At 42.1% G+C, this 27,978-nt stretch overlaps 3 protein-coding genes across 6 annotated transcripts; 1 reads left to right on the top strand and 2 right to left on the bottom strand.

Moving 5' to 3' along the window:
- Nucleotides 1-157: 157 nt before the first annotated feature.
- On the top strand, nt 158-9,727 carry dcun1d4 (DCN1, defective in cullin neddylation 1, domain containing 4 (S. cerevisiae)). 4 transcript variants are annotated; one of them, XM_055046344.1, is made up of 11 exons: nt 158-444; nt 1,729-1,799; nt 1,885-1,924; nt 2,560-2,647; nt 4,415-4,503; nt 4,612-4,682; nt 4,926-5,017; nt 5,126-5,234; nt 5,684-5,788; nt 5,858-5,960; nt 6,542-9,727. In XM_055046344.1, the coding sequence occupies exons 1-11, from the start codon at nt 426-428 to the stop codon at nt 6,595-6,597; spliced, it is 843 nt and encodes a 280-aa protein (XP_054902319.1). In that variant the 5' UTR covers nt 158-425; the 3' UTR covers nt 6,598-9,727. The 4 variants fall into 4 exon arrangements, with proteins under 4 accessions (XP_054902319.1, XP_054902325.1, XP_054902334.1 ...); XM_055046350.1 differs by lacking the exon at nt 158-444 and adding an exon at nt 453-789; XM_055046359.1 differs by lacking the exon at nt 158-444 and adding an exon at nt 1,258-1,410.
- On the bottom strand, nt 9,387-22,313 carry LOC129370361 (uncharacterized). The gene is made up of 5 exons (XM_055046317.1): nt 21,954-22,313; nt 21,393-21,837; nt 18,385-18,554; nt 17,882-18,215; nt 9,387-17,802 (listed from the first exon to the last, which is right to left on the bottom strand). The coding sequence occupies exons 2-5, from the start codon at nt 21,814-21,816 to the stop codon at nt 10,148-10,150; spliced, it is 8,583 nt and encodes a 2,860-aa protein (XP_054902292.1). The 5' UTR covers nt 21,817-21,837; nt 21,954-22,313; the 3' UTR covers nt 9,387-10,147.
- A 60-nt stretch (nt 22,314-22,373) lies between these two features.
- On the bottom strand, nt 22,374-26,806 carry sgcb (sarcoglycan, beta (dystrophin-associated glycoprotein)). Its single transcript, XM_055046326.1, has 6 exons — nt 26,682-26,806; nt 25,885-26,094; nt 24,889-25,074; nt 24,593-24,784; nt 24,033-24,164; nt 22,374-23,587 (listed from the first exon to the last, which is right to left on the bottom strand). Exons 1-6 carry the CDS (start codon nt 26,694-26,696, stop codon nt 23,390-23,392), a joined length of 933 nt encoding a protein of 310 aa, XP_054902301.1. The 5' UTR covers nt 26,697-26,806; the 3' UTR covers nt 22,374-23,389.
- Nucleotides 26,807-27,978: the final 1,172 nt, after the last annotated feature.

Genomic DNA, 27,978 nt, shown 5'->3' with positions numbered 1-27,978 from the left:
CCCGAGTGCCCCATAATTTTCAATATCCAACATGGATTGCATTTGAAACACAAACAAACTTTCAGATGCCAATCATTTATTTGCAGTTCTGGAGGTTCGTACCTCATGTGAACATGCTGCACGAATGTGATCAATAATAAATATTGATTGTGCTTGTTCCATCATTTCCGACTTGCAGCTGGAGCCATGCTCTACTAGGGTGAGTGGTGGCATTATCGGATCCGAGTTCCAACTTTTGAGAAAGCTCAAAACCCAGTGTTGGCTTTATTCAAAAGGGTATCTCCTCTCACACCGGTTTGTCCAGGTCATGCGCCGGCCGACTGTAAGAGAACGGACCCACTGTGTGCGGGCGTCACTTACGCTGGCAAGGCCCGCCTATTGGCCGGTCTACGGACTTCCCACAGACAGTTGTATGTTTCATAAAAATGCACTCTGATGCGGCAAGTAAGTAGAAACGATTCAGAGGCTTTTCGGTGATAATTCGCGGCGTTTGTCGGCTCGGTAGGCGCGTGTCAGAGAGAAGGAAGCGGACGCGCGGGGCTCCCACATCCGCTTGTGTCCCGTGGCTCCGTGAGGTTTGATGAATCCCGTGTTATTTGCTGCTCTCTTTGTATTTGGCAGCGCTGTCTGGGGCGACAACAAAGGACGGACGCCTCCTGTAACTCCGCAGGAGGCTCGGGGAGACGCGCTACGGTCGTCCGCGGTCGGGTTTTTTCGTGGCGAGCGTTCAGCGCTCGGTCAAATCCCGCCGACGTTGTCTGGAGTTCAGATTGTTTTCGATGCTTATCGGTGAGTTGCGGTGTTGTTTTTCGCAGTCGTTATTCGTGGCGCCCGGTTTCCCCCCCAGCCGGGCTCGTTTCGGCTCCGACTTGACTCCGACCGTGATGTCGGCGTTAATTGGCCGATTTTCTGTCCAGCTGCGGACTGTTGGGGAGAATGAAAATTGTGACGCAGTTGCCTAAAACATCTTTGCTTTTGCCTGCTGCGGCGCCGCTGTTCGCTCCTTGCGTCACCCGCATCAGCTGCCGCAAAACGTCTGCGCAGTGCTCTCCTGCCTCTCGACGTGTAGCGATACATTTTTTAAAATTATTTTTATGTTAATTATTGTAAAGCGTATTCAGAGTCTGGGGAGAAAAATGTTGGGGGGTAGACGGGCTCTGAGAAGAAGAAGAAGTAGTAGTTGTTTCGGGAAAGGCCTGGGAGTTGTAGTTCCGCATCCCGAGCGGCGCCGCAACCCTTAATGGCCTCCTCCAGGAAGAAGAACTACAACACCCACACGGCCGAGGCTCTCTGGATACTTTGTAAACTCTGGGCAAGTTGCTTGTCTGGACTGCTATTTTAGGTATGCGGCTCGTGCTTTCCGTTCGTCCCTGCGCGTTGGCTCGTCTGTCCAAAGTTTGGCCTCCACAGGTAAGTCCCCGCTTGATGACCGGCTTTCAACCAGAACTCGTCTGCGCTTATGTTTTTGTGACAGGGTCGCTGAAATGGCCGAATGCGTTCCGAGTTGAGGGAGAGAGAGCCTCTGCAGTTTTCTAGGACTTGATTCGGAGACCAGTCCGCGTGATCTGTTGGTTACTGAGCAAAAAAAAAAAAGGCCCAAAAATCACGGTGATGGAGTTAGTTTGGCCTGCGATGATGTCACTCAACTTTACACCCCTGCACGGTTACGGACGTCTAAGCCGCAGAGGGATATCCATATGTTTGACGTCTGTTCTCTTGTGGACCTAGATTTTCAGCTGAATTCCCATCTGACTACACTGGCCAGTATCCACAAGATCCATCACACCTTACACCGGCTGGTAAATATCTGCTGTCATCTTTTTTTGTATTATTGTTATTATTTGAATCCCCACGTGTCATGGAGATCTTTTGTCTTTTTGTCAGAATCTGACCGAGGACGTTGGACAGGACAGCCACCCGTCAGGTAAAAACCCACACGGCATAATCTGAAACACAGTGACCTATTTTCAGTTTCCCTTCAGAGCCCAACGCATTTCCTCTCGGAAGATTCAGGCTGTCATCCGCTCTGATAAGGCTGGAGGTTTTGGAAGAGCGCTTTATCGCATACACCCACCTCGGAGGGTTCGCCGCAGATTAAGAAGTCCTGCGCAAAAATATGCAAACACTTTCATGTCCACACGAAGGTGTCGCATCTAAGCTGTTGCATGGCTTTAGCTAAATAATAGTAGCTTGTTCCATAACATCTTGCAAGCTCCAGAGTCTAGATGTAGTTTGGTGTATTAGTAAGGAAAGCTCCAGCACTCATTTCTAATTGAAGTTTACGTTTGTGATGGTAGGATAGTAATGAGCTTTTTCTTGGGAGCACCAATAAGAAGACACATCAGTGATTTTTGTTGCAACAGTGCTGTCCCAATGAGGGATTTTTTTTTCTCCACCGGTTCAGTGTTTTCCAATTAGGGTTAGGGGCTGCTGACGGTAAAGCACACATTTGGTTTTAAGGCTTTTTACGCGTCTTTACGAGGCGTTATTAGGGCAGCCAGTGGTCGAGTTTGTCCTATGACTGCAGCATTGCTGATAATAATTCTGTTTCCTTCCCAGCTTGCTGCTCCAGAGCCATGCCGCCGAGAAAAAAGAGGAGACCTTCTGCCGGAGACGACCTGTCAGCTAAGAAAAGTCGCCAAGACAGGTGGGAGATTCCTTTGTTCAAGATCTAGTTGGGGTTCTGCCCCTTTGGCTGAGATGCTCCAACAAATGGAAAGTAATGTGCAACGGGGAAAGGAAGGCCTCAAAAATTCTAGTTAATTAGAATTGACATGATTATGGCAATCAATTAAATATTTTCCTGGCGATCATGCCGCTGTATTCCACACAAACTGTTTTGTTTGTAGGCCGAAAATGTGGCCTCCTCTGTCCTGACGGCGTTCTGTCACGTTTGCTGTCTCCGCTGCTTAGCATGTGACGAACTGGGAACAACACTTGCTATGGCTTTCTTTTAACATGATCACAAGTCTTTCATTGAGACTTGTAGATCACTAATAACTGAGTCCAGACTGTTTCAGCTGGTGCTATCAATCCCTTCAGCGACTGCAGTTACTATGGCTATTCTTTGATTACATTCACTCTTAATTCAAAGTGTCCATGCACCCTTAAAAAGTCTTAGATTTATGAATCTAAGGTGAATGTTATACAGTCATTTAAATAAATTCAAATGCCTTAAGTATAGTAAAAACAATCCTTAAATTTTGTTGCGGCAGGACTATTTTATCCCGTATATTTTAGTTTTTATGCGTTTTTCATTTTTTCCTGGGACTTTTCTGTCAGGGAAATGCTTATGACACATTAAGAATTTTTTAAAAGGCTTTATTGGCTCTAATGACCTTTATTTTACAGTGAATTGACTGGAAAGTGGGTAATGAGAGAGTCAGGAAGGCATACGGTGAAGGTCACCAGGCCGGGAATTGAACCTTTCGACAGCCGCGTTGAGGAGTAAGGCCTCCTTATGTGGGTTGTGCTTAACTCATGCGCCACCACAGCATGCATAATTTACAATGTTGTAAGTTATGTTCAGATTACATAATTTACACATTAAGCCCAACAGAATAAACCGTCATAGAGGCAAATAAGTTTATGAACAAAGACATCTGGAATGACGTACACAACTGACATGTTTCACACATTCACACCGCCAGGGATGCTCTTTACTTCCTGTAGCGTCACCCCATCAAGGACCATAGTATCATAGCCAGAGCGATGACAGAATGGCACAGTGTGTTGGTGCCGGTATGCAGAACCTGTTTGGGCTGGAGCAGTGTTTTGTGGGAAAGTGGAGGGCTTAGAACCGAAAGTCTTTTTAGAAGCACTTTCTGTGGATGATGCTGGGGCCAGACTCATCATTCTCCTGCTTGCTGATCCACATCTGCTGGAAGGTAGACAGGATGGACTTTTTCATTAGGTTCAGTGGCTCAAAGTGGTTAAGGCTACCAGTGACTAGCTGCTAATATACCCTTGCTAGTTAACCTTTCACTCTAAGAGAGTCTACACACACTATGGCTGTGTGTAGGCTTCTTAGATAGCTTACTACTAAGCTATGAAGGGCATAGTTGTAGATTAGCTCGCATACTAGGATATTCTAGCATGGCCTCCGCAAGGTCATAAAACATCTTAAATTTGAATGGCTGAAACCTACAGAAACCCTGTAATTGCTCATTTGGTCTATCACACAAATTCCAAATGAAATGTGTTGGAAGTTTTTTCTCTGCATTGTTACAAAATATGGGAGATGATGTTGCTAAGAACCTGATTTTTCTGATTTATAAAGTAGAAATGGGCATAAAGATGGCCATTTCTACAGTTTTACCAGTAGGGATTTCATAAAGAATATCTCAAACCACAGGATCACGTTCACATGCTGTACTGTGTTGTATGAATCTGCTGACTGTCTCCTCAATTGCAGCATTTTCAGAAAACACGAGACGTCGCAGATCCGGGAAGAGGAGACGTTTTCCAGTAAAAGATGTTTGGAGTGGTTCTATGAGTATGCAGGCAAGTACCTTCCACATGCGTTGGATTGAGTTGCCTTCATCCGTCCATCACTGCTGTGCGTTCACAGCTCTAGAAACTGAGCTGACTCCGCTCATTTATCTAAACCAGGTTGTGACGACGTCGTGGGTCCAGAGGGCATAGAGAAGTTCTGCGAGGACATTGGAGTAGAGCCAGAGAATGTAAGCAGATTTTAATTTTTTTTTTTCCATTGTTGCTTGGTTAAGTCTTAAGCTTTACGCTTCTGTTGAACCACTTTGCTCTTCTCGGCGTTATCTCTGGTTCTCCCAGATTATCCCCTTGAAACTCCCAGCCTGCACTGTGAGTTTCTGTTGAGCCGGTCATCGAGGCCCAGTAACAGCCTGCCACAGGAATCGCTCCTGTTTAACTATTTATGCGACTGTAATTTTACATTTTATTCCCAGGTGGTGATGCTGGTTCTGGCTTGGAAGCTGGATGCTCAGAGTATGGGGTACTTCACTCTTCAGGAGTGGCTAAGAGGCATGGGCTCACTGCAGTAAGCCAGCCACAGTGTTTTCATCTCTTTCTATTCAAATGCTGTTAAATTCAGTAGAGCTGCTTTTAAGTATTGAACCTCTCTGAGGTACTTCTACTGTGTTTTAAGGTGCGATTCCACTGAGAGACTGAGGAATTCCCTCGACTACCTGAGATCTGTCCTGAGCGACAGCACCAGTTTTAAGCTCATCTACAGATACGCCTTTGATTTTGCTCGGGTAAGTCGAGAAAGAGGGAGAGGTTTTAGCTCCACGTGAGAAATGGTTGCACAACGCTGCCATTTGTTTTGAGAGGTTTCTTATTTAGTAAATGGATTATATCACAGTGTGATTTACTCAATAAACGGCCAGTTTATTGACTCGTGGATTCAAACCCCAGCCAATAGCGTGTCAGGTAGCACTGTGGCAAAGTGTTTTGGTTTTCCAAGCTGCATTTTGTTTTGAATATTTTGGAGAAAAAAAAAGTGTGACCAGGCAGAGTCAGTTCAACAGGAAAGTCTTAATACTGAACTGAGAACCAGCTCAGTGTTAGACTGTGCAGCTTTGTTTTGGTGTGTCGCAGAAAATTCTAAGGAAGAACAAGAAAAGGGAAAAAATGAAAAGGTTTCATGTCATTTTTGCCTGAATTTTAACATGAGTATTTTTTGGTGTTCTTTTTCATTGAACAGGAAAAAGATCAGAGGAGTCTGGACTTGAACACAGCAAAGTGCATGCTGGGGCTTCTCCTGGGGAAAACATGGCCCCTGTTTCCCGTGTTTAATCAGTTTTTAGAGGTGAGCATATCAATAATGCATATGTAGCCACACAGAACTGAGAATCACTGTTTTTCTTTTGTTCCTTAGCAATCCAAGTACAAAGTCATCAACAAAGACCAGTGGTGCAATGTTTTAGAGTTCAGCAGGACAATCAACCTGGACCTTAGTAACTATGATGAAGACGGTGCCTGTAAGTCCAAAACTGATTGAATGGAAATGGATCACATAGAGATGTGCCGATCCATTTTTTTTTCTCTTGATACCGATACCGATATGAGGTTTAGTATCAGCAAAACCGATCTGATTCAGAAAACAGCCTAAAGTGTATAAATTTTTTTAAAACAGTCATAAATGTACTGAATTATTTGATAACTCTGCACCAGTATAGCGCGCTTAAATATGGCAATAGCGCCATAATCTTGGGTCAAACATGTAAAAACAACACAACTTTAATTAACAAACAATGTAAAATTACTAAAAACAATCGGTTGACTACCAGTGTTCAATAAAAAAAGAAAATAAACTGCTACTCACCGTCTTTCAAAATGTTCTGAGAATTAAGCATTCTGAACATAATGTCAAAAAACAAAGCATGATATCACTCAGAGCAAAATCATAGAATTAGACTGAATAGATCTGTCTGATACCCAATCAAAAAACTTTTTTCCCCCAATATTGGATCTGATACAGATATTAATATTGGATCTGTGCATCTCTGGTATCCTGCTGATTTGTTACGGTAATACTGACTGTGTCTCTTCTCTTTGTCAGGGCCTGTTTTGCTGGATGAATTTGTGGAATGGTACAAGGAAAGACAGATGTCATAGCTGCAGATGAGGGATCAGAGGGTGAATGGAAGAAAAAAAAAAATTTAACTGTGACCACAACTACTCTTGAGCATAAACAACCAATAAGCAAAACCCAACAAAATCGGTAAGGCAGTGACAGTTGGTGCCTCCTGGTTAAAAGACGGGGTTCGGGCTGTGGGTGGGTTGGTGGGGGGTTTTGCTGCCCTCCAACTCCCCGTTTGGAGGAGCGCTGTCCTTGTAGAGTTATGCTCCCTATGGAAGTTGCATTGTGGGTGGACCCCTTGTTCCCGAACCCCACCGAGCGGCGTTGCTGTCTGTCACCGTGACGTCTCATATTGTTGTCTGTGTTGGGGTAACATGGTATCTGTCAGACGCTGACAGTGGAAACAAAATGGTCAGCGCAGGGAAGAGGGGGGGGCGCCCATTCAGGCGTTGCGTTCGAGTCTGAACCAGGATCACTCGGAAACCCCTAGGCACACACACACACATTAAAATACCCGTGCAATGAACTTCGATCAGAGCTCCTTGGGAAAGGTGGCACTAACTACTTACTGTCTGTGGGTTTGTTTAGTATAGTAGTTCTCCTAAAAGCACACTGTGTCAAAGGGTTGACTGCAGGTTTCTCATGCCTGCACTGTTTACTATCAGAAAAAGCCAGTTTGTTCTTCCCCTCCATTTTTTTCTTTCCTCCTCTGTCCCTCCTCCTGTTTTGCTGATAACGTTCTGCTAGCCCCATGCAAAGACTTCAGACCTCATAACACCAAACGAATCTGCATTGCTGCTTACTAACTCTTACTACAGTGCAACTGTGAGCCACCAGTGCTCTGCTCTGCATTCATTGGTCTACCGATGGTTTATGTCTCTACGCTGCGTAGATAAGAGTATTACTGTGCCTCAAACATGGAAAGTCGCATTGTGTGTCCCGCACAGATACCAACAAACCCTAACATTTCTACATGTGACTCTACGGTGCCTTTCAAAAGTATTCACACCTCTTACTTTTTTTTTTTCCTCCCTAAAGTTTGTTGCAAACTTCTACACATTTTGTTGAGATTCGATGTAATGGACCAACACAAAGTAGTGCTTCGTTGTCAAGCGGAAGGAAAAGAATGCATACAAAAAATGAAAATTAGACCCATGCATTTGTATTCAACCCCCCTGAATTAGTCCGGCTTACAACTACTTTTCACAGCAATTATAGGTGTAATTTATTTTGGTCTGTTTTGGTTATTTAAGTCTGCTAGTTCTGTTAATTTCAATGTCCAATGTCAAGTTTTTTTTTTTGTTTTTTTTGCTATGTTTTGCTAATTTAGTAGTTTGCCTATGAAGTCTATTTCTGAAAAATCATTACCACAGCATGATCCTGCCACCACCACAAATGACAGTGGGCATGATGAAGTGGGCAATATGCAGTTTTCCGTAACAGGGTTTTTTCCTCTTGGCTAGAAAGTTCAATTTTGGTCTCATCTGACCAGAGTTTACTGTATCTTATGGTAAATGCCACTTCTGATTACTTCTTTAATGCACTTCCTTTGGCCATTCATACCCAACTTGAAGTTTTTTTTTTTTTTCCAAGCAATTTTAAATTTGAATAGATTAATTTGAATACATCATGTGCCAGATGTATAAATGTAGGTATTTAGTAAATGAGCTATGGTGACCACTAGAGAACAGCAAAGTGCTTCCAGTGTAGTTTAATATGCAATAGTGGTGCACATACACCACTTTGTTTTCATAGTGGTTAAACATCTTCACGACTTTCTCTGGGGCCTGTCTGCTATGTTCCTTAGTCTTTATAAAGATTTCTGTTTTTTCCAGAGTAAATAGGACCTGATCCACCCACACCTCTCAAATTAGGATTTAAAACCCCCCCAAAACAAAACTTCATTTTACTTCCACTTCAATATTGTGCACTGCTTTGTGTTGGTTTGTCATGTAAAAAACATCCCCATCAAAATGCACCAATGTTTGTGTTCGCAACTTGAAAAAATGTGGTGGGGGGGGGATCAGGGGTGCTTAACACTTTTTGGAAGACACTGTACTTTGATTCAGGACATGCAGGCAGTGACACACAAGTAGTCAGGTAACCTTTCAGGACGATTTCAGACTGTTTAGGCTGTGTTACATAGTGCCAGATGGTGTCCATTTTTTTTGTCTTGGTATTTGGCATTTGTTCGTCTTCCTCTGTCCACGGATAGTTTCCGGTCTCCTTTTTATCGAGTAGCATTCCTCCCAACGCTGACAGTGTTACTACAGCGGCAGTGGAACACCCGAGACCCTCCGAGGACGCGGCGTCCTTTAGGCTAGCGAGGTAGGTCTGCTCAAAGCGTTTCTTTGTACCACCCGTAGGGCGTACACGAAAAAAAAAAAACAATGTGGACACTGACCGTTTGAAAGTGTGTGATGATGCTATGCTGTTCTGTTCGCCTAGTGTAATGTTCTTGTAACACATGTATAAAATCTTTTTTGTCTTTGACTGTGATGTGATGCTGCACCGTCAGAAGATTTACTATTTGCATGCATGCTCCGACAGAGCCTTTTGTGAATGGATGAGATTTTTTGAAAACATTTTTCAGACATGTTTTGTTTTGTACAGTTATTTGTGCATGTGTTTTGTGTTTAATTTGACAAACACAGTCATGTTAGTTTATTTTTCCTATGAAAAAAAAATTAAATACACACAATTGTGTCCATTACGACCTGGAACACACCTGTAACCTCATGGTGGCTCAGGAGTTCCCTCCTGCATTTACCCCATCCCATGCATCATTATGTAGAGACTAGTAAGACGGCTGCAACCGGTGTGAAGACTCTTATTTTATTTTGAAGTTCATGCAATATATATTTTTAATATATATACTTTTTTTTTTTCCTGCAGTTGTCACGATGCACATAAAAATCAGTTGTTAGATCACACACATCCGATTCCGTGGGGGAGCTCCACCATTAGCAAAAACTGAATTTAACTGTTTCACTGCTTACCAAATGCTGTGTAGAGATAAATCTTTTAGTATTCTCCACTGAAAATGCAGGAGGATGAACAGCCTTGTCCCAACTGTAAATATGTATGTAAACAATGAGTGTCTATATGTTTGTTTTCACTATAACCAATGTCTATATACATAAATAAAAAGGTTTATTAACTTACTGGCTGATGCCTTGATTCTCTGACCTTATAGCATGTTTGGGGAAAAATAAATAAAACTGACATTATTGCAGTCCATCTTTTTACAAATACTCAGGCTCTATTTCAGCTTTAGGAAATGGTTTTAATGTAGGTAGGACTCTAAATGATCACATAGTGAACTTGATTTGAAGGTGCTGATTTTTTTAAAAGTGACAACCAAAATTAAACATAATTGAGGATGCTCCTAAAATTACTAGTCACAAATATTGACATGTAATTTCAAAGCTTATACGGTTGTAAAAATTAACACTTCAAAATAATGTACGTTAAAAAACAAAACTCCCAATTGGCTGCCAGATGATTCCATACCTGCTCATACGTTTTACTTTTTCAACCAGCAGGATCTTTTCTGTATTAAGGAGATTCCCACTTTTACCCTTTTCAGTCATCTTGCTGAGGTGGAGCTAGATCAGGAAGTGAAGCCTCTGTCAATGAGTCCCCAATGCCATGTCTCTTGTAGCGGGGAACACCGTACAACAGCAACAAATCCATGTCTTTCTTCGACTCACTCGCAGAAGGAGAATGAATTTGAGACTGTTGAGACAAGACTTTGTCTTTTCCAGACTGGCTGTGATTGGAGATGCTGCCATCTTGTGTATCAAATACAAGATGTGTATCTTTATCCCACTCCCAGTTTCTCCTCTCTTGTGACATGGCTTTTAGGGCACTCAGGCCTTTTCTCTCACTCTTGCCCTCTAATGCAGTCCTCTGCATCTCGGGTGTCCTTTGGGATGAGTGTCCAAGGACACGGAGGGTTTCCTCACCGGAAGGAGAGGGAGCGACTTCAGGACCAAGTGATGAATATTTGTGTGTCTGTGTTGCATCTGACTTCTTGCTGAGCTGCAATATGCTAAAGGCAGTTGTACTACTGGCAGAATCGTTTGAGGGAGAAGTTGGCTCAGTGAATGAAGCTGGCGGCAGAGATTTGGAAGTTACATCCACACCTTCTGATTTGGAGCTGGAAAGGTCAGGCAAATGATGACCAACACGAGTCCATTTTATTTTCTCCATCAGTTCACCATCGGTCTTGGATCTGGATAGTCTCAGTCTCCTCTTTATAATGTCATCAAAGCTTGTACTTTCAGTGGCCTTTGAGGCAAGAGACATGTCCTTGTCATTTGACACGTCTTTTGAAAGATTAGATATAACATTTAGTTGACGACTGCCATTCGGTGTGAAAGAACTGCTTGGTAGTGATGAGGAATTGAAAATAGATTGCTTATAAGTGATAAGTGATTCATCTGCTGGTCCAACGATAGTTGTTTGTGCGCTTTGCACTGCATTGTGCTCTGTCAAGTCTTCATTCTGAATGTCAAAAGGTGGGGTATTACTTGGCTCTGGAGACGGTGCCTTGATATCTAAACGCCTCTTGATGCGTGGAATACCACGACTCAGGTCAGTAACAGAGAGGACTTTTGTCTCATCCTCACTGTCACTGCTAGAAGAAGAATTAGAGCTCTGCTTTGATGGACTAGTTGAATCTTTATCACTGTGATTTTTATTTATTCTCTGCTTAACTACATCTGAGAAAGTGAACTTGTCTTCTGGAGTCTTTGGAGTTGGAGACACATTTAGTTGAAAAGTTTCCAGCCCTGGAGACGAACTTTTGTGTGTTTCTTGGATCCCAACAATTCTTCTCCTTAGTCTTTGTCTTCTCCCAGAACCGCTTTCACTGCCGGAGGAGAAAGGAGAGTCTGGTGGGGAGTTCAGATCGGATTCTGTTGCATGGGATGAGATTTCGAGACGCTTTCGGAAGCGGGAGACGCCAAGATTCATAGTGGCCCATCTTGACTGAAGCTCTGGGTCTACCTCAAGTGTTGTTCTACTGGTGTCATTTGTTGGCATGTCCTCCAGGTTACCTAAAATATCAGTATACTTTTCCAATTTGATGTTGTGGGCTGTCTTTGGATTGTAAGGAATGTTTATCCCAGGAGCTACATGTAATCTTATGAACTTGTTTGTGGGTGTTAATGTAAAGGATTGGTCTTTTCTGATTTTAGCTTTCTGGTCTCTGTTCTCATCCTCACTTCCACTACTAGATGATTGTGATGCAGATTCACGAGGTATAGCAGCTTTGATATCTAGACGTCTTTGAATACTTGGTATTTGGCTAAGACTAAGGGAAGGCCACTGATTTTCTGAGTTAGAGCTTAATGATTGAGTTATGTCAGCTGGATTCTTTAAGATAAGTGATTCTTCTTGCTTTTGTGTTTTTATGTGGCCTCTTGTCTCATCCTCACTGCTAGAAGATGAGTGAGAACTTGGAGATGGTACCTTAATATTGAGAGGACTCTTGATGTCTGGTTTGCCAAAAACAGATGAAGGCCAACGGTTTTCAAATTTTACCTTTGCTGGCATCTTAGAAGAAGACGTTGTCATCTGAAGTTCCTCTTGTTTTTGTTGTACCACATGCCCACTTGTTTTATCATCGTTGTCACTGCTAGAAGATGAATTTGAATCTGCTGCTGGTGCTTTGATATCAAGACGCCTTTTAAATTGTCTAATTCTCCAAAGATCAAGGGAAGGCCATTGGTTTCCTTGCTTTTGACTTGCTTTTTGGCTTGTTTGTACTGACTGCTTTGATATCAGCAAATCCTCTGGTTTCAGTTTTGTAATTTTGTCTCTTTTACTATCACTGCCACTACTAGAAGATGAATCAAAGTTTGCTGATTGTGCCCTAGTATCTGGAGGATTTTTGAATTCTTTTGTTTTTCCAAGATCAGGTACAGACCAACGATTATCTGGTTTTGGATGAACTGGTGGAGGAACTTTACCTGGAAGCTGTGAAATCAGCAACTGCTCTTGTTTTTTCACTCCTGTTTCATCTTCACTGTCGCTACTGGAAGATGAATCTGAATTTGTGGTGGGTGCTTTGATATCCAGACGCCTTTTTATTCGTGTCATTCTCCCAAAATCAAGAGAAGGCCACTGGTTTGCTGGTTTTTGGGTTACTGTAGTTACATTAGGTGGGAGTTTTGAAATGTAGAACTCCTCTTGCTGCTTTTGTGTTATTTGATGTTTTGTTTCATCGTCACTGTCACCACTAGAAGATGAATCTGAATCTGTTGATGATACTTTGATATCCACAGGTTTCTTGATTTGGGTTGTTTTGCCAAGATCAGGTGCAGACCAACGATTTTCTGGTTTGGGATGCGCTGTCGGATAAACTTGACTTGGAATCTTGGACATCACCAATTCCTCTTGCTTTTGTTTCATTACGTGCCCTCTTGTTTCATCCTGACTATCACTACTAGATGATGAATCTTTATCCACTGTAGGTGCTTTGATATCCAGGCGTTTTTTAAGTCGTGATATTCTCCCAAAATCAAGGGAAGGCCACTGGTTTGCTGGCTTTTGAGTTGCTGTAGTTACATTACTTAGAGGTTTTGAGATATGTACCTCCATTTGCTTCTTTTGTGTGATTTGATCTTTTCTTTCATTGTCACTGTCACCACTAGAAGATGAATCTGAATCTGTTGATGATACTTTGATATCCACAGGTTTCTTGATTTGGGTTGTTTTGCCAAGATCAGGTGCAGACCAACGATTTTCTGGTTTGGGATGGACCGTTGGATAAACTTTACTTGGAACCTTGGACATAAGCAATTCCTCTTGCTTTTGTTTCATCACATGGCCTCCTGTTTCATCCTCACCGTCACTACTAGATGATGACTCGGACTCTGCAGTGGGCGCTTTGATATCCAGACGTTTTTTGATTTTTGTTGTTCTCCCAAAATCAAGGGTAGGCCACTGGTTTGCTGGTTTTTGGGTTACCATAGTTACATTAGTTGGAAGTTTTGAAATGTATAACTCATCTTGGTCCTTTTGTGTGATTTGATCTTTTCTTTCATTGTCACTGTCACTACTGGAAGATGAATCTGAATCTGTTGATGATGCTTCAATATCAATAGGTTTCTTGATTTGGGTTGTTTTGCCAAGATCAGGTGCTGACCAACGATCTTCTGGTTTGCGATGTACTGATGGATAAACTTTACTTGGTACTTTGGATATTAGCAGTTCTTCCTGGTTTTGTTTCATCACATGGCCTCTTGTTTCATCCTCACTGTCACTAGAGGATGACTCCGACTCTGCAGTGGGTGCTTTGATATCCAGACGTCGTTTGATTTTTGTAGTTCTCTCAAAATCAAGGGTAGGCCACTGGTTTGCTGGTTGTTGGGTTACTGTTGTTACATTAGTTGGGAGTTTTGAAATGTATAACTCCTTTTGCTGGTTTTGTGTTATTTGATGTTTTGTTTCACTGTCACCACTAGAAGATGAATCTGAATCTGTTGATGATGCTTCAATATCAATAGGATTCTTGATTTGGGTTGTTTTGCCAAGATCAGGTGATGACCAACGATCTTCTGGTTTGCGATGTACTGATGGATAAACTTTACTTGGTACTTTGGATATTAGCAGTTCTTCCTGGTTTTGTTTCATCACATGGCCTCTTGTTTCATCCTCACTGTCACTAGATGATGACTCGGACTCTGCAGTGGGTGCTTTGATATCCAGACGTCTTTTGATTTTTGTAGTTCTCTCAAAATCAATGATAGGCCACTGGTTTGCTGGTTTTTGGGTTACTTTTGTTATATTAGTTGGGAGTTTTGAAATGTATAACTCATTTTTCTGCTTTTGTGTTATTTGATGTTTTGTTTCACTGTCACTGTCACTACTAGAAGATGAATCGGAATCTGTTGATGATACTTTGATATCCACAGGTTTCTTGATTTGGGTTGTTTTGCCAAGATCAGGTGCTGACCAATGATTTTCTGGTTTGGGATGCGCTGTTGGATAAACTTTACTAGGAACCTTGGACATTAGCAATTCCTCTTGCTTTTGTTTCATTACTTGCCCTCTTGTTTCATCCTCACTGTCACTACTTGATGATGACTCTGAATATGCTTTTGGTGCTTTGATATCCAGACGCCTTTTTATTCGTGTCATTCTCCCAAAATCAAGAGAAGGCCACTGGTTTGCTGGTTGTTGGGTTACTGTTGTTACATTAGTTGGGAGTTTTGAAATGTATAACTCATTTTGCTGCTTTTGTGTTATTTGATGTTTTGTTTCACTGTCACTGTCACTACTAGAAGATGAATCGGAATCTGTTGATGATACTTTGATATCCACAGGTTTCTTGATTTGGGTTGTTTTGCTAAGATCAGGTGCTGACCAACGATTTTCTGGTTTGGGATGCACCGTTGGATAAACTTTACTTGGAACCTTGGACATCAGCAATTCCTCTTGCTTTTGTTTCATTACTTTCCCTCTTGTTTCATCCTCACTGTCACTACTGGATGATGACTCTGAATATGCTTTCGGTGCTTTGATATCCAGACGCCTTTTTATTCGTGTCATTCTCCCAAAATCAAGAGAAGGCCACTGGTTTGCTGGTTTTTGGGTTACTGTAGTTACATTAGTTGGGAGTTTTGAAATATATAATTCATTTTGCTCCTTTTGTGTTATTTGATGTTTTGTTTCATTATCATTGTCACTACTAGAAGATGAATCTGAATCTGTTGATGATACTTTGATATTCACAGGTTTCTTGATTTGGGTTGTTTCGCCAAGATCAGGTGCAGACCAACGATTTTCTGGTTTGGGATGCGCTGTTGGATAAACTTTACTTGGAATCTTGGACATTAGCAATTCCTCTTGCTTTTGTTTCATCACATGGCCTCCTGTTTCATCCTCACTGTCACTACTAGATGATGACTCGGACTCTGCAGTGGGCGCTTTGATATCCAGACGTTTTTTGATTTTTGTTGTTCTCCCAAAATCAAGGGTAGGCCACTGGTTTGCTGGCTTTTGGGTTACTGTAGTTTCCTTAGTTGGAACTTTTGAGATATGTAACTCCATTTTCTTTTTTGATGTCATTTGATCTTTTCTTTCAATGTCACTGTCACTGCTAGAAGATGAGTCTGACTCTGTCAATGATGCTTTAATATCCAATTTTTTCTTGATTTGGGTTGTTTTCCCAAGTTCAGGTGCAGGCCATCTATTTTCTGGTTTGCGATGCACTGTTGGAGAAACTTTACCGGGAAGCCTTGACATCAGCAATTCCTCTTGCTTTTGTTTCATCAGTTGATCTCTGGCTTCATCCTCACTGTCACTGCTCGGTGATGAATCTGAATCTGCTTTTGGTGCTTTGATATCCAGACGTCTTTTTATTCTTGCTACTCTCCCAAGTTCAATTGAAGGCCACTGGCTTGGTGCTTTAGTTGTAAATGCTGATTTTGGCAAGTCCTTTTGTTTCGGTTGTGTTATATAGTCTTTCTTGTCATGGTCGCTGTCTCTACTAGAAGATGAATTTGAATCTGTGTCTGGTGTAGGAGGGACTGTTGGAGAGACTTTAGTGTGAATCTTTGACAAACTCTCTTTTCTCTGTTTCAGCATATTATCTTTTTCTTGATCGTCTGTGTCACTGCTGGAAAAGGAAGTTGAATCTGCTGGATCATTACTTTTTGGAAAAGATTTTTGAAATGACAAATGTGCAACATCCAACCTTCCTGGTTTCTTCACTGCTAGGCGAGTAGTTTCATTATCACTGTCACTACTGGTGGATGGTCTTGCTATCAGTAAGCCGTCCTGTGTATTTTTTGTCACATGGCCTCTTGGTTCATCCTCACTCTCGCTACTAGAAGATGAATCAGAACTTGGCAACCGAGCTTTGATCTCTAGACGCCTTTTAAGACGAGGAATGTGCTGAAGATCTACAGCAGGCCAACGTTCATCTGAATCATCAATTTTTGTTTTGGACTCTTGAAGGGGAAGCTGCTGAATGTTGATTTTGCCTCTGCCATCAGCATATGTCATTTTTACTTTGCCCTCACTGTAGGAAGAAGATGATGAACTTGTTCCAGGTTTTGATTTTTGTGCTACTTTCTTCTGCTTCTTTTTTGTCTTTTGTTTGATTTTAGTTCGCTTTGGCTCCCTTTGACTGTCACTGTCACTTGAATCAGAGGAAGCGGAAGAGGAATACTCTGGTTCATCTCCTGGACTTTTTGTATCATAGCCATTCTTGGCTGAGGAACTTTGAGCACCATCACTGAATTCAAATGGTTCACCCTGAGAAATATCAGAGTCTGTGGTGTTCGCTTTATTTGTATGTAGAAGAGAGGATCCAGGATATTCACTTTTTCCCTTTGTGGATATTTGTGGGGTTTCTGTTTTTGTGGCTATTGATAAATCTGCTTTTGTCTGAAATGAGTCTTCTTCCAGCTGAAGAGACTTGGGCATGGTGTGCTTTTTGGTCGTTTGCTCTGATTCTGATGCACTTTGAGAAGAATCTGAGGATGAGGAAAGGCTTCTCCTCTCCTCAAGCTCATCTGGGTCAGGAATAGGCTCAAATTTCATGTTCCGCAGGCGCTCTGCAGCCAATTCAGCTGAGCTACTGTCATCACTCTGCTTTTCCCTGGGTCGCCTATGTAAGTCAACCTCGACTTCTTGATACTCAAATACCTCGTCGCTTCTAATGCTCTGCTGATCGGCACTCACCACAGTATCATAATATTGTACATTGCTTTCCTCTGTGACCTCTAAGTGGCTGAAAGTGACTCTTCTCTCCCTATGAGGTCCTATCTCTTCTGGTTCCTCAGCATTTGAAAAGGCCCTGTTGTCGTAATGTTGAGCAGAAGTGACGGTATGAGTCGCTGGGGAGTCTTTCTTTTTGCTGACCCTTCTCCACAGCCTATCGATACATGGTCTCGCCAGGACTCCGAGGACGAACGCCAACAGAAATGTGAGGATAATCGATAGACACACTGCCAAAGCCATGTCAGACTGCGTAAAGCCCCCAGCTGCGATTCCAACGGACCCACTTTGTGGGGTTGTATTACTGCGGATCCCGGTTAAGCTTCTTTCCTGTCTTGGACCTCTCATTTTACTGATTTGGAGGTTAAAAACAGACAGAACGTGGTCTTCTTCAGACACACACACATACAATCCTGTATCTCCCTCTGAAAAGTCACTGATGAGCAGACGATCTTCTTGCTGGCTCACAGATGCTCGACCATCGCGTGTCCACCACTCTGACTCTAAAAGAACAGCATAAAAACAATAAGAGTTCATTGACTTTGTTACTAACTCTTGCTTATAGAATATGTCATGTGTTACCTTGTGCTGAGCAGGAGAGCAGGATCTCGGCGCCACTGTACACTGTCACATCTCGGTGAAGATCTAAGTTGTTTTCAGAGCTTAAGCATGTTAGCTCCTCCTCATCCAGCTGCAGAAGGTCTTTGCCCAAGATGGTGGAAGGCTCAGAACATATGATGTTCCAGGTCTGCAGGCCTCTGGTGCTGTCATAAGCCATCTGCCTTCTTATACTACGCATGTTGCAGTCACAGTGCCACCTGTTTCCATCCAGCTTAACATCTGCTCCAATGTTGCGCAAAGTGAGATATGTCAATTGCTGCATGGTTGACAACATGTTGAACCTCATGTCAAGAACCTTTGAGAGGAACACAATATTGAATGGGATTAAGTAGAGGTAATTAGCCTTATATTAAAGTTAGCACAGTAAATCCTAATCTGAAACACTTTTCTAAAAAATATTGAATTAACAGAAGTCAACATTTTGGCTGGTACAGAGAATTATAGGCATCAAAAACCAGGCTTACCTTGAGTTGCTCTAAATTCTGAAACATCTGTGGATCCAGATGTGTAATCAGGTTATGCTGTAAATGAAGCTCCTGCAGCCGATGAAGGTCACCAAGGACTCCCGGTTCAAGACTTGAGATCCTGTTGAAAGACAGCTCCAGGACCTGTAAGGATTCAACAGCATCCAGGCCTCGAAGAAAAGAAATGAGATTTGATTAGAATTCAGCATCATCAGGAAGCAGATTCCAAAAAGAAACAAAGATCTGCTCTAAGGTCAAATCTTTAAAATTTTGTACATTTAGTCATATTACAACTGGAAACATTCATATGTTGGAATTTTATGCGCAAGATCAGCACAAAGTAGTGCATAATTTTGAAGCGGAACAAAAAAAAAATATATATATATATATATACACACACACACACACCAGTCTCTATTATATACTTCGGTTTTTAATACAGACCAACCCATTGAAAAGTATATGGAAGTTGCTCTGGACAAATAAAGCAATAAATTAACTTTGAAAAGACTTAAGACTGGGGCAGAGATTAACCTTCAAGTAGGCCATAGACAAACAACCAGAGCTGTGTGTTGGATATGTATATTCAAGTCCAGAAAATGTAATTTAGAATCCAACCAAAGCTTGAAAACTGGTGCTCTCCATCCAATCTGACTGAGTTGGAGCAAAGAAAAATAGACAAGATTACTGTCCCTACATGTGCAAATCTGGTAGAGGCAGACCTCAAGAGATTTGAATTCTTGAAAGCATTGATGTAGAAGAACTGATAGAGAGATGAATGCAACACATTCATATTTATACTTCCAATGGAATACTATGTATCCTTTTTCTTCCACCTAACCAAAACTGGGCCTCAGGCCTCTCAAAGCAGCTCTTCAAACGGTACAAAGCAAAAGAAACACTTTTTCAAGGAAGGAAAAAAACATGTTCAGCACAGGGAGCACAGGGAGGCCTGTGAAACAATGAAATCATAAATATTTCATTTGCTCACACACACCTTGTTTAAGCCAGTGGAATGTCAATATAAACTCTTAAGAGTGGCGTTATTATCTTGGGAGGTTCACTCATTTGTGCATGGTGCAAAGTTCTCAAGATAAAAGCTAGAAAGGGTTTGTGTATGTGTGGAATTGAAGGGCAAATCCGAACAACTACAAACTATGAACACATTTGGATTGTGGAGTGTAAGCTCCTTTTTTAGATTTATACTTTTTTTTTAAACCAAAGCCTGATCAATTTAGCCAAGTTTAGTGACTCAGACATTTCCTAATTCCATTCCATACGACAAATAAAGGTGTGACTGTAGGAGTTATCAGATGGATGTTCTTCTCCTGCCACTCCTAAAAATACAACAAAAAAAAACCATTTCTTTCTGGGAACTCGGTTAAACAAACTGGCTTCACTGGGTCACTGCATCCATCTCCATTTTAACATCCAAAATATTTAGTACACCTAAACATTGATTTACTGGTGAAACTAAATAAGTTTTGATCATTTTGTCGCTCATGGTCCAGTTTTGTCAGTTTAACCTTGATTTGCACCACATTACAGAGAGTATAGCCCAGATAAGAGCCAACATACCTGGCATCAAAATGAGTCGGGTATACTGGCTCTCAAATGATATTTAACAAATAAAAATGAGTCTCATTGTGAAAAGTAACAGGGGGTGTGCTATGGCCTAAAATAAATAGAAGAGACCTGTTTTATTATTATTATTCATAATCATATTATAATCATCAACCAATATTTCACAATCCCGTGTGCAGCAGCCCTGGAAATGTATCTACATTAACTCACAGTACGCCAAAAAAAATCCTCAGTTCTTTTATCCTGGATAGTATTTCTATGTTATAATCTTGCAGAGTATAGAGGGATTCTTGGGATTTTTTTTCCCCCCTCAGGTGACATGCATAGTGTGCTGACGCAGTGCGATGACACAGAGAGAGGGATCTTTCAGTCTTCTTTGCACAATCTCTCAAGGTCGGGGTGTTCAAAGTGCAGCTGGGGCCATTTGGAAAAAAAATGTTGTTTATCTCTTGACCACCGTTCAAGAATCACAAATTTGTGTCTTCTTAAATAGAAAATATTAGGAGAGGCACAAAGTGGTTTTTTTTAACTGACCATGTTTTTTTGTTTTGTTTTCATTTTTAAATTATTGTAAGTAGGAAAAGACATCCAGCGATTTTTTTCACTCAAGTACTAACTTAGATACCCGTCCATTATATTTCTCACTTCTGTTGCTAAGACTAAAACTTTTTTTTTTCTTTCATAAACAGAGATAATTTCTTTTATTAAGAAAAACCCAATTACCATTTCAGCCCTACAGTAAGTAGCTCCTTTCTACTTTGATCATTAAAACATTGCATATTTTGAAATTGAAATGAATTCTTTTTCATTCTTGAGCCATTAAATATAAAAGAATTGACATTACTATGGATTTAAATGGAGAAAAAGAATCGTGGCCCCTGAACGCCGTGCTTTCAACACGGTAATTTTATCCCTTTTATGGAATTTGTGTGAATGGACTAATATCAACTCACCATTTCTGTGTAGATTTGGCATTTTGACTTGTGTCATTATAGAAATAACGTGCTGTCAGCTGCAGTGTTTGTTTCCTAAAATATTAACTTTAGTCTCATCTGACCAAACCACTCACTTCCTGTTGAAGTCCCAGTAAATCTAAAATGTTTCCGTTTTTTTTCTACTACTCTCAAACATAATTTGTCTCCTATACGCTGGATTTGAAGAGTCTGCGACTGCAAAGTGCTACTCTTTATTTATTTACATCTTCAAAGAAATCTGTTTTGAATGGATTGTTATGGAAACCAGTGACTCCCACTGGCCAGTGCGCTAAAACAATTATTCCCAATTACACGATTTTGCTTCCACAGATGAGATTAAAGGTCAGATTTAAGGAATTTTAGCGTGTTGCTGACAGCAGGCTTTTCTCCTTTATCCACCTTGGTAATGTTTGATGTGGCTGGGTGTATGATTACATAACACCTACTCACCCCTCGGCAGCCGCTCCAGCAGGTTCCTCTCAGCTGATAGCAGCTGCAAGGCCGGGGCCCAGGTCAGGCACCTGGACCTGCTCCCAGCCGCCGAGCGACGCCCGAGCCGTCGAGCCGGGACGGTTCTCTCTATGCAGAGAGACAAGTGTGGGATGCTGTTGTTCCCCAGCCATAGGTTCCTGAGGTTGGGATGCGGTTGGTGAAAAGTGACAGAGCTGAGGAGGTTATGAGACAAGTCGAGCTCGGCGATCGGGTCCTGGACGGGCTGCGGTACCGAGGACAGGCCAGCCGAGGAGCAGTTCAGCAGCAGAGCTTCTCGGCAAACGCAGGATTCCGGACAGGGAGGCGAGGAAGAGGAGCACCAGAGATCCACGGAGGCCAGGAGCAGCACAGCCGCCCAAAACGACGAGCGGCGTAACGCCATGGCAACCCCAGGCCTTTAAAACTGCAAATAAAAAAAACGTCAACTCTCTCAGACAAGAAGCAAGCCGGGTACTTTGACAGCAAGTTCTGAAAACTGAAGCGAATTAAAAGGAGCTGATTTGAGTAGAAGAAACTCACCTGGGTAAAAGCTGTCACCAGACTGATAGGAAACCTTGTGACTCTTCTCACACCTCAACTGTACTCTCCAGCAGGTTCTGACCAAAGTCTGAAGTGGATGCTGCTCCTTCAGGCTTTACGAGCCGCAGCCCAAAGATGTCACAGTGATTTATTCATTTACACGGCTGGTTAATGCCTTACTGCCGTCGTTTCCCCTCCGTCGATGCAATGCCAAGATAAGCCATCCTGAACAGTTATGACTAAGAGAACCATGCCCCGGTTGCACATTCTGTCAGATGATAGCACTGTGTAATGATCACTGGTATTTCTTTTATGATTTTAAAGGACCATGTAAACACACGAGGCATGGCGAAGCAAAGATAAGAGATTTCACGCAGTGACAAGCTTCTGTAATGAAAATGAAGCCAGTGAAATGTTGGATGTTTTTTTTTAAATTATTTTATTTTTATTTAAACGCATCCACGTCGTCACGTTGGAGTGATGAAAAACAAAACTTTTCTCACCAAAGGCATCAAGTCCGCAAACCGCTCCAACATTTGTTACACAACAGGCCACACACAACCCAAGGCAACAGTCAAACTTTTTATATTGTATTGCACAAAAATTTCAAACCACTCTAAAACGGCGTCCACTTTCAGCACTCTTGCCTCGTAAAGATATCAGCACTTACCTGGCAAAAGTATTCCCACCCAATGAACTTTCCACATGACAAGGCCGACAACAAATTCCAATGTTTTTTTAAAAATTATTTTTATTTTATTCATGCACCTTGAGGCAAAGTAGAGCGTAATTGTTAATCGGATGGGAATCGATGTTGTATAAATGTGAAAAGGTCAATAGGTGTGAGTACTTTTGCAAGGCACTGCACAACTTGTACACTCCTTACATTTAGCATTAGAAAAGCTTCACAATTTAAGTAAAATATAAATAACATTTTATCCCTTTAAATCCGTTGGCACGTGCATAATAAACAGTTCAACGTGTGCAGAAAGGGATGTTCTCTATTATGCGCCAGTCTGAGTTCGGCATATTTTTAAGTTATTTATTATATCGCGTCTCGATGAAGTGTTAGCACTTTTACACAAACCCTCCTGTGAACAGATGTGAAGTGATGGAGAAGCAGAAAATAAATACAGCAGATTCTGATTGCTACAAACATGCGGCGTGAACTGCACAATTTATTGTTTACAAAAGTTTTCTGAATTTAGGATGGAGGTTGATGAATCTTATAAAAACAATGTGTTTTTTTTTTTTTTTTTTGATGAACTCCAGTAATATCTTTGGATGGATTTGTAATAAAATGTAAATTTGGCACTCAGAAACGACACACCTTAACTGCCAAAATTCAAACTGAACTCAGTCCCAAAATGCACATTTTTGAAAGAGATTTGCCGGATTTCACAGTCGACCGACTGCAGGCGGATGGAACGGCGGCGCTAGTGAGCTTTTCCACACGGGTTGTCTGAGATCTGGCAGCCCATGTTGGGAAACTTCACCAGTACGCGGAACAGAGTCCCATCTTCGCACATGCAGAGCTTGTACCTCTCCAGGCCGTCGTTGAATGTCAGGTCTGTGGAGCTGGGAATGCGCGTGGCGTTGAACATCACCGACCCGTTGAGGACGATGCTGTTCTCCTGCAAAGACGAAAACATCGTCAGTGCATCTATTCTTCAAGATACGAAGACTGTATGAGGTTTGTGTGTCCTCGTTGTGACCATGAATGTTGATTTCAGGCTTTGAAATAGTTCTTTGAATTCTTCTTGCTTTGCAGCAGGTATGATTGCATCGACTGCAGTTTTCTGGCTGATCACCAATCTTTAAAATACTGAGCTGCCGGCAGCAGCAGGATGTTAACAACAAGTTGGCAACAATGGGATGACTATTGTTAATCGCCACATGCAGACGTGATCTGTGTCCAGGTGTGACTCAAACCGCACTAATCATAAGAAGGAAATTGGATAAAATGATCAAGGTCTCATCCTTCCAGAGCAGTTGAAATGAATCACTGAGAGCTAAAAATGAGAGTATGAAAGTTTCTGAGCATAATAAATACAGCATGTCATTATGTTTCGTACTTACAGCTCTGAGCTCAATGTCTCCACCCATTTTAAACTCCACAGTGCGGCCCATGATGTTCACTCCCTCATTACCGCGAATGATGGCCCTAGTGTCTCCCTTGATGTTCAGATCAGATGTTGCACTGCTGGTGATCTGAAAATAAAGAGCAAAATATGTCACTGAAATGAGAAAGGCACAAAGAAAATACATCAGGATTACATGGCAGAAAATTCCAAGACCCCCCCTTCTTTTTCACTCATTTACTCCATACTTGAGGTGCTTTTGTTTTAGCACCACACCAATTGGAATTGCACTGTCAATTTTTGCAAGAAACTGCATAAATTAACAACCACATTACTTCAAAACAATTCACACTTTTTTTTTTTTGGCAAAGAGACAAGGGGATATTTGGCCAGTATCTACTATCTCTCTTTCGTTTTCGATCAATTTTTACTTTTACAGACAGCAATAAGAGCAATATCGCCTGCACAGGTTGTAAAACCCACATATGATTAATGAATCATGTTTTGGGTTTTTTTTGCACACAGCCGTCAGAGCAGAGGCCGTTCTTCCCTACACACCCTTTCAGTGGATGCCTTTTTAACACTGAGGACTTTGACTCCTTTGGGCAGGTGGAACTCGTGGTTTTCAAAGTCTGTGCTGAAGAAAGTCGTCTGCGTCCGAGGGTCTGTGAAGGATATGCCGACGTCGCTGACCACGGAGGTCTTGTCCTTTTCCACGCTCAGCTTTGTGTTGCCTTGCTGGAAAACAACCTGTTGGAACGACACAGCAAAAGAACAGACAAGAGGCTCTGACTGGGTTTTCAAATGCTGTCATTTCTTTGGAGAAAACTCGACGGGTCTAACGGTTTTCTCACCGGGTTGTTGTTGCCCACAATGACCAGGTCCTGGTCTTTGCGGCCGCCGACCGTGCTCTTGTGCAAAGGATGAACAATTCCCATGTCGGCCTTCTGTTTGAAGCGCAGCAGGCCGCTCTCATGGAACTCCATGCTGTCGCAGCCGTTCGGGCCGATTCGGATCACCGTCCATATTACCAGCGTGATCTGAGTGACAGAGGAGTGGAGTCAGAGCTCGCCTGTCCAGACAGACGTGGGGCACAACCATTCAACTATTTTGCATTTTGTCAAGGTGCTAGCAAAACTTTACTGTATTTTTTTTTGGGAAGTGGGACAGAGAACAGCATTTGTTGAATAGAAACCATATGAAGTTTTACTGCAGTTTGCAACAAGTCATAAAGAAGGGGCTCTGGTAAGATGGAAAACTAATACTGCCCATCAGCCCAATTCATGCAGCATCATGAAGTGGGAATGCATTTTTTCAACAGGGACTACTGATCATAATTAATGGGAAGACTGATAAAGGTAATGAATCCTAGCACAGAGTCTGCTTGAGGCTACAAGCAGACTCTTGTAAGAACGGAGGGGAGGTCTACCATTCAGAATAACAATTATAAACAAAGATTAAAGCGTTTGGGGTTTTTTCCTTCCAGATAAAGTTTAAACTTAAATTCAGTGAGAATTTGAACTTGAAAATTGCCTTCTCCAGATGCTCTCCATCTGATAGGATCACATTTAGTGGATTTTATAAGAAAAAAATAGCAAAAAAGTTCAGTTTGTAGCAGACACACACAGTGTGGGTCTAAATACAAACACATGCCACACTTTTAAGATTGCACTGGTAAAAATCTTGTGGGAAAACACTCATCATCTCTCTTCCACTCCAGAATTAGACACCAATTTTAGTCCATCTTTCCTGTGGAACACTAAATAAAGTTTGTTTGGACTGTAGGTGTAGAAAACGTCCAAAAGGATTATATTTCTTTGCAAGCTCTGCAGGCAGGCGAAGCGCCTTACAATGAGATTAATTAAGGCGAGCAGGAAGAGCAGCACGATGATGCAGACAGCCATGTTTCCCTTGCGTCCTCTCAGCCCAGTCTTATGAAGACGTTCTTCTTCTATGGGTACATAGCCCGCTTTGAAGTTGCTGTTGTGCTCCTTGTTGATGTTGCGCCTCTCTATGGCCTTCTCGCGCATGGACTTCTTCACAGGGCCGTTGGAGCTCTCCTGCAAGACAAGGCGACCAAATAATGCGCATTAAACTTCAAGATACCCTTTACTGCTGAACTCAAGTTTAGCACTCAAAATTGGACTGCGGTCTCATTAACCACAGGGCCGTCCACAGTTCACGCAGACACGATACCGAGGCGAGTTTTCCGTATGACAAACTGAACCAAACGCCGCATTCCGATATCTGAGTCTGAATGGGTGTTAAACGCTCAGCGGCAGCCAGTCTGTGGTCATAACTAAAAATAAACTGCGCTGCCATTAGTGACGAAAGGGATATGAAGTCGTTTCTCTCATAAACATTGAAGTTGAGCCCCGTTACTACGAGCAAACCCGGCGGCGCTTTCAAACGGCGGCTCTTTCAGAGGAAAACGAGTTTAATGTCTTAGAGACGTCGACGCGAAGGACAACATTCCCGAGGCTGCGCTCGTATTCCCACAGAGCCAAACACGCCACGCTAAAATAAACCACCTGAACCGAAACGTTCCAGCAACGACTAGCAATGACTCCGGGTTGCTCTGTTTGTGGAACGGGACGGGAAGGCTCTATGAAACGCGAGAAGGAGAGTAATGAAGAACATAACGGACCTCCTCGGACGCCATGTTTGACCCTCCCTCCTTTCCCGATGGAGAGCGGACCAACCGTCACTGGCTGAAGGTGACTGAAGCGTTTCCGCTCCGTTATGGGCAGAGGGACGATTAATCGGTGATGTTTTCTAATTCGTGAACTCATGAAGAACCTAATTACAGACCGCATCGCGGTGTTTCATTACTATCTCCTCAGCTTGTTGGAAGAGGTGAGGATAAAAGTTGGTTTGTTCCAAGATGAAGCAGCCAATAGCAGAATGATCCTAAAATAGGGGGAAAAAAACATCCATTCATATGTTCCCAAGGTAAACTGGAAACAGTCTTTACTGCTCTTTGTGTGTGTGTGTGAATATATATATATATATATATATATATATATATATATATATATATATATTATATATATATATATATATATATATATATATATATATATATATATATATATATAATATCAGCCTCCAAAAATAGTTTTTGCTTAAAACCATTTAGATTTAAGTATATATATATATATATATATATATAATATATATATATATATATAATATATATATATATATATATTCATTTATTTGATGAAGAGGGATCCCAGCCAGCACACCTAGGTGGGCCCCATATGGGATATAAGTGGCAGGCAATATGGGTCCCAAAAGGGTTTGTCCACGGTTTCCATGGTGGCCCCACATGGGTTTGCCCAAGTAGATTTTAATGGGTGCTAACTGGGTTTTCAGTGGGTCCCACATGGTTAACTCACATGAGGCCCATCTGTGGCCCACTAGGGTGCTGTCAAGAATATTTACGTGGGTCCCAATTGGGTCTGAACTGGGCTAGAATATGGGTAACAAGTGGGTTTGTCCACGGTTTCCATGGTGGCCCCACATGGGTTTGCCCAAGTAGATTTTAATGGGTGCTAACTGGGTTTTCAGGGGTCCCACATGGTTAACTCACATGAGGCCATCTGTGGCCCACTAGGTGCTGTCAAGAATATTTACGTGGGTCCCAATTGGGTCTGAAACTGGGCTAGAATATGGGTACCAAGTGGGTTTGTCCACGGTTTCCATGGTGGCCCCACATGGGTTTGCCCAAGTAGATTTTAATGGGTGCTGACTGGGTTTTCAGTGGGTCCCACATGGTTAACTCACATGAGGCCCATCTGTGGCCAACTAGGGTGCTGTCAAGAATATTTACGTGGGTCCCAATTGGTCTGAACTGGGCTAGAATATGGGTACCAAGTGGGTTTGTCCACGGTTTCCATGGTGGCCCACATGGGTTTGCCCAAGTAATCTTTATGGGTGCT

This window comes from Poeciliopsis prolifica, unplaced genomic scaffold (genome assembly GCF_027474105.1).
Source record: "Poeciliopsis prolifica strain line A6 unplaced genomic scaffold, Auburn_PproV2 SCAFFOLD002, whole genome shotgun sequence".
Taxonomy (NCBI): Eukaryota; Metazoa; Chordata; class Actinopteri; order Cyprinodontiformes; family Poeciliidae; genus Poeciliopsis; species Poeciliopsis prolifica.
Note: the sequence above shows the minus strand (reverse complement) of the source record. Positions and strands in the feature narration are given on the sequence as shown.